At 37.4% G+C, this 11081-nt stretch overlaps 1 protein-coding gene across 1 annotated transcript; it reads left to right on the forward strand.

Moving 5' to 3' along the window:
• The first annotated feature begins 274 nt into the window (after positions 1-274).
• Positions 275-10221, forward strand: LOC146170263 (adhesion G-protein coupled receptor G2-like). Its single transcript, XM_083388027.1, has 11 exons — positions 275-307; positions 945-1163; positions 2420-2647; positions 3606-3728; positions 4484-4621; positions 5234-5343; positions 5938-6145; positions 6583-6727; positions 8411-8565; positions 9112-9282; positions 9927-10221. Exons 1-11 carry the CDS (start codon positions 275-277, stop codon positions 10116-10118), a joined length of 1722 nt encoding a protein of 573 aa, XP_083244153.1. The 3' UTR covers positions 10119-10221.
• The last annotated feature ends 860 nt before the right edge of the window (positions 10222-11081 follow it).

Consider the following 11081-nt stretch of genomic DNA (forward strand, 5'->3'; position numbering starts at 1 on the left):
AAAAAACCAACAACAGAAAATCGTACGACCATAACATTCAACACTATTAAATAAATTGTGTTTTGCTCGACATCTTTGTTTCCACAACCTTTTAGCAAAGAATACAGTAACTTACCAAGACGTCGATCTGATTGTTAAACTTGCTTTCAAGATATTAAGGTCAGTAAACAGCACGGGACGACTGAAGGACGCGTCGCAGCTGATGGAAAAAATATCAACCAGGAAAGCTTCTAACAAAAACTTTACGCAACTTGCAGTCGATTTTATGGCCAAAATGACCGGCAAGGTTAATTCAGGACAGATCCAGGTGATTCATTTACTTTTCAAACCTTAATTTCTTGCCATTTCCCCCCCAAAAAACGTTGTTAAACTGACATGACAGCTGAAATACAAGGGCATCTTTGGAAGGTAGACCGGCTACGGTAAAAAAAAAACAGTTAACAAAACATTCAAACACACATTTGCAATTTTCGACAACACCACTTCTGCAACGAGAACGCAACGTATGGTCAACTTTTTAATTTTTATTATTAAAATTATATTTTTACACTATATGTGATTTCCTATATTTGCGAATACTTTCGCCTGCAAGGTAGAAATTTACATGATAAAACGACAAATACATCTCACAAGCTTAAGAAGAGTCTGAAAATATTGATTATAACCAATGCGTCATTGAAATATATTTTCCACACTTCAACCGGTAAAAACAAAAAGCATACAATAGGCTGTTTATTAGGTTAAAGGTCAACTCCACTTTATTTACATCTGCAATACTTTTTTTACACACACTATCGGTAATTTCCTATTTTTGCGTTTACTTTAACCTGTACCAAGGTAGCTATACCATGTAGGATTTATGACAACTATTATGTAAAAATCCCGAAAGTTTAGAAAACAGGGTTTTGTAAAAACAAAAAAAGCATTCAATAGCCTGTTATTAGGTTACAACTGGCAGCATGGGTTCCATGTTGAACGTCACCCGTCGTATCATGAGGAATTGGGGAGGAGCTCAGACAGCGAACACTTTATGGCAACGCACATCAACGAAGCGAACAAGAAGCCAGCAAAAGTTGGTGGTGGCTGCTATTTCAGCCATGGCCCTTCGTGTGATCCTCGACCATGGAAGATCATCTTTCAAGTTTTACAGTCCGATTTTCGAAGTAAAGGTGCAGTAAATAGATGGATATTTTAAACAACAGTGTATTTATGATTGCGATTAGGGTTGTTCAATAATATTAGGTTTGATTAGGTTTGTCCGATATCAGTGAGGGTGCGGTAAATGGATGGATGTAGGGTTGTGCTTATCATTGCATAGGGGAAAACTATCCCCCTATTTGTATATATCTTTAATATAGGCTCTAAAGAGCAGTGGTATCCAATCGGGGTGCCGCGGGTTTTCTTGTAACGAAAATGCTGGTAACATTCTTGTAACGAAAAAAATAGTTAGCGTTCCGTAGTCTAGTAATTACTACACAGGAAAAACATCTTTCAAGTTTTAGAGTCCTATTTTTAAAGTAAAGGTGCAGTAAATAGATGGATATTTTAACAACAGTATTTTAATGATTATGATTAGGGTCGTACGATAATATCGGATCGGGGCCGATAGCCGATACCAAATTAGGATAGAAATTTAAGGCAAGCCTTTCGATTCAATGTAGTGATTCTACCTTGGAAGCGACATTTATCAAAAAATAGTACGTTTGGCCTAAATATTATTAACACCAAAGCACATTTGGACCTTTGAAAATTTTAATTGCCCATATTTTTCTTGTTTGACCATAGTAATGATGTCGTTTGGTGTCGAATCGCGATATTTTTGTCCAAAATATCTGGTATTGGAATTAAATGTCAAATATAGAACATCAGTAGTTGTGATAATGTGCTGCTTCTTAAAATTTGTATGTCGTGTTTACAGCATGTTGGTTATTTCATACATGGTTTAGAAAAAAAACAAAATAAATTTGTTTAAGGGGTAAAATAAAACCAAAGAGTGATAAGAACTAAGAACACCGTGTAGCGACTTTATTTGTGTTGTTTTAGGATTTTTAGAAGTTTCACTTCTAATCTTTTGTATTCGTCAATGTAAAAAATTAAAAAACGCTGAATATAGGTTATCTACTTTTTTGCCTTGTACATCAGTCCTCGAAGGCCATTTGATTTTGAATCGTACAAGTTTTCAAAAAACTGCGATGAAGGTAGTTAAGAATGCTTGCTTAGGAGAATAATGGTTGGAGGCTCTATTTAGACGTAGTAAGACTATTAAAGCCCATATAGATGACGATAACATTTCGAACATTTCAAATAACTCTATTGATTTCCAACATAATGCACTTCGAAATGAGCTTTGATATTCCTACTAATGCTAGCTTAATTGGTATATTTGCCATGTTTAAATGCGTCATAATTTGTTGTGCAGTGCGCTGAAGTAAACGTAAGCGAAGACAACCACTTGGGATTTTCGCCCGAACCTAGAGAATCCGACGCCGCTTCTCCTGTTCACATATCCTTCCCCTCTTCCATCACGATAAGACGACGCGTGTCGCGAAGTCGCCGGTCGACAAACGCGACAGACGACACGGGCAGAGTCGCGTTCATCTTTTACAACGACTCGGCCATGTTTTATTCGAAAGAAAATGTTTCGTCTGTAAGTTTTTGTGCCTGACATGTATAAAAAAGACAAAAAAGTCGTGTATTGAATTTATTGTTTACGGGACGAATTTCTTGCAACACTTCATTAATTTACAGGTTAAGGGTTTCAATGGTTATAGGTTTACCGAGAATCTAAAATCTATGTTTCAGACTAGGGCAATTCTATTTTACCAATTTTTTTCATTTTTACTTTTTGTTCATAAAACTTTAAAACGTTGCGTTTCAGTCAACATTTATGAATATTTTTAACTATTGCACAACGGCAAAGGTTCTCAACCAGGGTGCTAACGCAAAGGTTCTCAACCAGGGTACCCTTTCCAATGCTCAACCGTGACGAGATATAAATCCAATTTGTAACTTATGGTTTGTAGAGTTAATGTGAGTTGTTCAAGTTCCGTTTATTGTGACATTCTAGTGAAATATTTATGGATAAATCTTGCACTGGTGCCGCAATCTATTCATGATTTTTGAGGGGTGCTATAAGCCAGTGGTTCCCAACACGTTTTTAAGGCGACCCATTTTGAAAAAAAAAATTAATTTGGTATTATCTTGCGACCCAAGCAAATACAAGATTGCCTTGCAAACATACTATACTACAAAAGCAGTTACTTTTTCCGAAAATAATATGTTTATTAATTTACTAATGGGATAGTTGTGCTCGCTTTCTCTCTGTGAGTTTTTAAAATTGAGGCGTTATTTTGCTTGAGCATATAGAGTCACGCATGTCAGCTTTAACTTCCAACCGGTTTCGCTGTTTAGTTTTCATAGTTTGTGATTATGATTTCCAGTTTTGTGAAAAGATATAATATGCCTGAAAAACAAGCGACCCTCAAAAATAATCAGGCGACCCCACTTTGGGTCGCGACCCATGCGTTGGGAACCACTGCTATAGGCTATAAAAAGTTGGGAGCTACTGGCCTAACCAATACTGAATTCAAACTTGCCTTGGACAGGTTATTGCTGCTGAAGTGGGCAACGGAAAGGCGATAAACAATCTTACGTCTCCTGTTCGCATCAAGCATCTGGGACAAGTTAACAAATATGGCAAATCCCCTCCCGCCAACGGATCCTTGATGGTAAGACAGTTGCGAATCGTATCGTTTCAAAGCACTTCAGAAAGTACCAATATAACTGTAATGCAATGTATCGGACTTCAGCAAAAATACCAAAAAAAGAAACAACATGAATGTCGGAATAAAACACAGTTAAGCTTAAGACCTAATTAGGACTAAAACCTAATAGTTGGTAAGACAGTTGCGCAAAGTATCACTAAAACGATTATGCATACCTATAGTGTTTTCTACTGCGTTTGTTTACAGCAATTATTGATAGCAGTAACGATTTTGGTTAGCTTAAGGCGATGGTAAGTCTTTATTCCAGGTGCGCCGAATCCAAAAAGAAAACACTAGAACCGGCGATAAAAAGGCACGAGAAAAATAAGAAAAAGGCAAACATATTGCTTCGATAAATCCGGGTCGGTGTAGTGTCGCTACAAGCTGAAATAAAGCTCTGTGCTCTGTATGTCTTATTTGTATGTTTCCGCTGTGTCGCGACATTTCGTTTCCCAACTGTCTCAGTTAAACTTATCAATACTATCGCAAAGTAACCTAATGTAGCGTAATGTAATGCAAAATAACGCAAAGCCACGCAAAGTAAGGAAATGTATCGCAATATGTAACGCAATGTAGCGTAATGTAATGCAAAATAACACAAAGCCACGCTAAGTAAGGAAATGTAACGCAATGTATCGTAATGTAACTTCTTCGTTTTAGCAGGAAATAACTGAGAGCCGTCATTTCGGTTAGCTTAAGTAATGTTACTGTTTGTTCAGGTGTTGGAAACCAAACTGAAGTGCGTTTTCTGGGACACTGACAAGAGCGAGTGGTCAACATCAGGATGTTGCTTGGATCTTCGCAAAGACCCGGTCGAGTGCCTTTGCAACCATCTCACCAGTTTCGCTCTGATCGTTGTAAGTTTTGCGTATACGCCAATAGTGTATTAAAATGAAAAGCTGCTTCGACCAATTTAGAAAAACGTTTCGTTCGGCTGCAGTTTCTGTGTTTACTGAGTAAAATCCTCTGCAATGCCAACTAGTTCAACAGTTAAAAGTAATGCACGTCTATTTTGTATATGGTCAGCTGAATAGATGAAAATCAAATATGAACGGCTAAAACTTTGAATTGAAAATAGTTGTCATTTTTTTGCGTAATTTTTAAACAAATAATATGTCAAAAAGCAGTGTGGTAAATGTCTCTAAATTAAAATTAAATTATCTGTTGCATGTCATTTTCTTAGATTTGGGTCGACTAAACGAAATGACCTTTATCAATAAATCAAATAACTCAACCGTTAAGTGTAGTAGCCTACATGGAGCATTTTGATATGTTGGAAACAACGTTTGATTGCTAGACCAATATGCGTGCTTCATTTATATAGGATAAACAATAAAACTAACTCGAGATTTTTAAACTTTGAGTTTTATTGATTGTATACACGTCAGCAAAACAGTGGTCGACAAGAAGAAACCTGTTGCAAATGGTTTTAGACACCATAAAGATACACCCTTATATATCATTTATAGGACAACACGCACGTTCCCGCCAATATGGCACTCAGCATCGTGTCCACTGTGGGCTGTTCACTTTCAATTGCTGGATGTCTCGCCACAATTATTGTGCATTGTGTTAGTCGGTAAGATAAAACGTTAACCTCTCAGTCGTGTATAAATTTCTTGTTTAAATTGCTTGTCATGTTTTATATGCTACATGTAGCATGGTTAGATGCCTTTTTTTAGTTATTTTTGAAATTATAAGAGCCAGCATATCTCTAGTTAGTTTATTCTCATTGCTAAGGGTAAAGTAGCCGAATAATTTAAATGGGTAAAACAGCCACACAACTTAAATTCCTGTAGACTGCTCGTGCAATCTTTTTTATTTGTTTTAATAAAGTGGGAAGCAGTTTGACAACTTTTGCGCGCATTGCTCTGAATATTACACCAGGTACTGACAACAAATAAAATTCATGTAAAACACGTGGTAAATTTTTAAATTCATATAAGAGACGCCGAACAAAATTTTACCGACATTACATAGCTCATTTGATTTGGATTGTTTTCATCGTATTGGCTTTTTTGACTTTAAGTCCCCAATTTGAGTTGAGAAGAAAGTGTATGCTTTTAAATCACCTGAAATGCATGATAACCAGTTCGATACTTCCCTAGTGGTAATGTCATATGGGACTGTAATTTTTTAAAAGAAAATATAAAGAAAAGTTGTTTCATTTCAGCGAAGTGAGACGACGTCGTCCAGCAAGGATCATCATTCTGATTTGCGCCAATCTCATGATAAGCTACTTGATATTCGTGGTTGGAGTTGGTCGTACGGATGTATGGTGGGCTTGTACGTTCGTCGCCGCACTTCTTCATTACTTTATGCTTGTAACGTGGTGCTGGATGGCAGTCTACAGCTACGACTTGTACATGAACATCATTAAGGTAAGTCAAAAATCTATTGACAGCACTGTATTTTTGTTGTGACATAGAAAGAATGAGGCAATCCTCCAAGGACAATTGGACAGTTTGAAAGTTCAACAACGTTTTAAAATTTTACTCTGTTTTCTAGTTATACATAAGCAAATTAAACATAATAACGTTTAACCTAATTGTATTGGCCCTGTTAATACAACTATTATATTCGAACTATTGTCCTAGTCCAGTAAGGACAGAACTGATCTGTGGATTCTGGCCAATAATACTTTGAAAGTAGGCAAAGCAAGATAAAATGATCATATGTGTACGTATAGGCTACAGTATACGGTTTAAACCAATGTGCAATGTGCTTTAGATTTTTCGTGAGGTGAAAGTAGGCAATCCAAGGTACAATGATCATATGTGTATGTATACGGTTTTAACCAATGTGCAACGTGCTTCAGGTGTTTCGTGAGGATGCTTCGGGGTTTCTGCGTCGCGCTGCCGCGTTTTCTTTCCTTGCACCACTAATAGTCGTTTCCATTTCTCTGGCGGTGACCGTGGGTTACTTGGATAAGCTGCCGCAGCATGAGCTTTGCGGGGATGTAGGTAAGACAAAGCACAACTAGCAGTACATCGAAATCCATCGCAGACTTAACAAATTTGTCGATGGATAATGCAAACAAGGCAAGCTAGACAAGCAACTAGCTCGCAGTAAGGTTCGAACTCACGACCTCCGGCCATACTGGGACCGTCGCACCATCAACTGAGCTACACAGGCTGAGAAAAGAGCGAGTCTAGAAACAACCATACGCCAATGCTTGCTTCATTCTGGTAGTAGAACTAGCATGCAGTGAGGTTCGAACTTACAACCTCAGTCATACCGGGACCGTCGCACCATCAACTGAGCTACACAGGCTCAGAAAAGAGCGAGTCTAGAAACAACCATACGCCAATGCTTGCTACATTCTATTAGTAGGGGGATATAAAGTACCATATCATTCAATGAAATATACAGATACCTATCAACGTAAGCCGTAATAATCGGTCAACAAGCAGCTTCACAATGGATAGATCACAGTAGTTTAACACAGTTGTGTGTCTGTGTATCTTTCCTTGCACAATGAGCAGGTCTATTTTTCGTAACAGCACATTGCTAAAAAAACTAGAACTGAAAGTATTTTCGAAATATTATGTTTCATTAGAATCCTCACCCTCATACGAATAACGTTCCTGTGAATGACGTTCGTTCCATTTTGGGGTTTATTTGTAGTTTACCAAAACTTAAACAATTTCGTCATGTAATCCATTACATTTACAACCACAAAAATTATTTAAATTGTTATTATTTTGTCACACATATGAAATTAAAACACTTCCAAATCTACGTCTTAAAGTAAAGTCATGGAAAAAATTGATAAAAAAACATGGCCAACTATAATGATTTGTTATCAGATCGGCACCAATACAACCCTTTTATCGGCCGAGAATCGGTGATAACTCCTTAGAACTGATCACTGATAACAAACTGAAGCCTAATGGGTCCGATCGTATACTGACGTTTTTTCAGTGTAGGCCTACAGGAATTTATTAATACCACAAAGGCTTACACAAGTGAATTCGTATCTTATTCAAATAGAATTAAAACATCATCAGTGTAAGTTGAACATCATCGCCAAACATTTACAAGTATAACTCACAATATGAGCTCGTACCGCGTCAAGGTAGTGACCTTTAACCGCTATAATATAATGCTTATACAATTAAATAGGCCACAAAGCACCTACCGGTACATAAAAATGCGCTTTAGCAAACTCACTATTAATCTTAACACACACTACCCCACAAACTTGTTGTCTTCAACCAGATAGCACTAGTGCAGCAGTTCTCAAGCAGTGGGCCAGGACTCACTGGTGGGCCATAAGAACATTTGAGGTGGGCCACAGGCTTATTTTAAAAAGCTAGATTTAGTTTCATTTGTGTCATTATATTTAATTTTACAGGAATAATGGCTTCGGGAGGGAATTAAAAAGGAGTGTAAATTTATTGTTCAGTGGCAAGTATCTCACTAATGCACGGTTGAATAAATAATCTGTTTTGAAATATGTTCTGCTGTGTTTTGTTCTAAACCTATTTTCAAGTTTTTTCTTTCATAAAAATTCTATTGGGCCACAGAATTTTTGTGCAACGTAAATGGGCCACGAAAGTCCAAGATTTAAAAGGTGCCAAACAATTGGATCACTCGTTGGGTATACGAAAATGCATTATAATTGTTTTTAAATGCACTTTTAGTCTCAGATCCGCTCGCCACATCGCACTACAGAGCGGACAATATGTGCTGGCTGACCAAACTCACCCTTAAACTTGGATTCCTAGCCCCTGTTGGAGTTCTTCTTCTCGCCAACTTCGTCGTATTTGTACTCGTATTTCGGGAGATTGCCAAGAAGGTATACCTAGGGCGAAGGAGTGTACGTTTCCGTGTCGTTTTTGCGGTTTCATAGCAGGGGAAAAAGAACAATAAATAACTTCTTTGCCTTGCAAATAAACGTTTCGGATGTTCTTTAAAAAGGAATTTACCGATTTTGATCGTCGCTTAGATTTTTTTACAGCAGGGGTTATATCAGAAAACATAAATGTTACCGATTTTGAATATAATTTTATTGTGTTAAAAATACCTAGAAACAAGCGGCTGAGTTACGTTGTGTTAGGACAAGCTCAATATTGTTTCAACTCACTATTCAATTTGTTTTTTGCTGTTTGACATTTTAAACTGAAAGGGCAACACTATATATATGACAAAAAACCCAAAAACTAATTTATCACTTAAATTTTTGATTGAAGTCTGTTCTCGCCTAAACAAAAGTAACAGTAAACTTAGAACTATATAGAGAGATGTTTTATCCTCACACGTCAAATGGACTATTTGGTAAACTTATTACTGAAATATTGCACTTTCCTCGTAAATAATAGAAACACCTTGTTAAACTTTTTAGGCTCAAACCAAAAATATGAATCGCACCAACACCCAAATGCTCAAAGTGGCCGTTATGATGTGTTTCGTTATGGGAGTGCCCTGGGTGATGGGCTACGTCATGCTGCTGTCGAATGACGTCATCTATCGTGACATCACAAGTTGGATCTTCGCAATCCTGAACACTATCCAGGTATACTTTAGTGCAATATAAAAAGCTCGTATTTTGCAAAGATGTGCGATGGAACTCTCGTAAAAGTAAAAATCGGGGTTTCACATTTGCGTTTGAGGTTTACCCGTAACAAAATTATTTGTCATTTTACAACCTCGTGTCATGTGGTTGCACACACACAACCAAAAGTTTGGTTATGTAATAAAACTACCACTGTGGTTTTTAACGTAGGGTTAGTTCCCCCTAAAGGGGTATTTTGTAAATTTTATTGGGCCTCGGCCCAATTTTGAGAAAGAAATCATGCAAAGCTTTTTTGGACCATGGAAGGCCAAAGGTAGCAGCTATCCTTCCACTGGTTAAAATGTGTAATCTTTTTCGAACGCCAATCATTAGGAAATTATGTTGTTTATATATTTATTGTTTGAAGATCATAAGTGATTTACCTTGATAATGAATTGCAAAGCCAAAAAGGTCTAGTAGAGATCGACATCAAGATGACAAAGCTCGTATCGAAACGTCTTAATCAAGATGATGTCGATGCTCCATATTTTTGTCTTTGTAATTCATTATCAAGCTACATTACAGATCCGTGCATAGTGCACATAAGTTACTTGTTTTATAAAAGTGTTGCGCCCAATGTCAACGCGTAAATATTATCTTCAAAGGGTTTGGTCATCTTTCTAACGACGTGCGTTCGCTCGCCCGAGCTCCGACGGGTTTGGTGGGATCCGCTGAGAGAATGTTTCTGTCGTGGAGCGGCTGCCAAGCACAGCGCCGCTAGTCAGGCCAAGGCCGGGAATCGAACCACGAACCCTAGTACTATGACAACTGATGCCGCGAACACCGCTTCTTTGTAGAACACCTGGACACTTAAAGAACAAAATTGAGCTGTTTTTTGGGGCTTTCGGTTGCGACTGGACCAAAGTTTCCCAACCTTTCAAAAGTCGTGGTCCCTTTCCATTAGCACAAAACATTTCGTGTCACCCCTTCCTCACGAAGTCGAGAAACATTTTAAATAGCATTATAAGAGAGGTCTTTAAAGACTAAAGACGCAGTCTTTGTGCGACATACTTCCAGCTGCAATAGTTCTTTTGCACTTATTTCTCGTTTTGTAGTTATTTTTATTCGTGAAGTATTGACAATAAATCATCCTGAGCATTTGCGGTTGTGCCAAAACTTCACTAAAAACTAAAACGGTCCAGCAATACTATTCCAGCTTGAGGAAGTGTTTGGATAACTAAAACTCTTGTAGCTCTGTTTCTCCTTTAACGTCGATTAAAATAAAGAATTACAGTTTCTCAGTGTAATGCACTCTGTTAAGTTATCACTTTTTGGGTCAGCTATGTTGGCGGAATTGACTCCTGAAAATCATTGCGTGATAATATATCGTGAACATTAAATACCAATTTTTATAGAGGGCGCCACACAGTTACGACATAACGTGGCAACAAAAAGTTAAAACGATTTTATCAAAAATGACATATTCTTGTTTTCTGTTTACGTAACGGTATATGTAAGAATTACAGTTTGGAGAGGACATGGTACGTAATTGGTTTGTTATATTTATTTTAGATTACTGGATACATACAAAGGGGTTTTAACGTTTTAATTATATACCAAAAGGGGGTTCGGAATAAGGCCTAAACCCAACAGAATAACACCTAGATGGCCCGAATCTGGCTTGACAACCTTTTACCACTTCAGCCACAAAGTACATCATTCCTAATAATGTTAACCCTAAACTCGCTAATAATTTTAACCTTTACCGAATGTCTACGTGCTTAATTAGCAACCGGTGATAATTTTGTAGTGCTAATTAA

The sequence above is a fragment of the Ascidiella aspersa genome, chromosome 1, assembly GCF_963924565.1.
Source record: "Ascidiella aspersa chromosome 1, kaAscAspe10.2, whole genome shotgun sequence".
Classification (NCBI taxonomy): Eukaryota; Metazoa; Chordata; class Ascidiacea; order Phlebobranchia; family Ascidiidae; genus Ascidiella; species Ascidiella aspersa.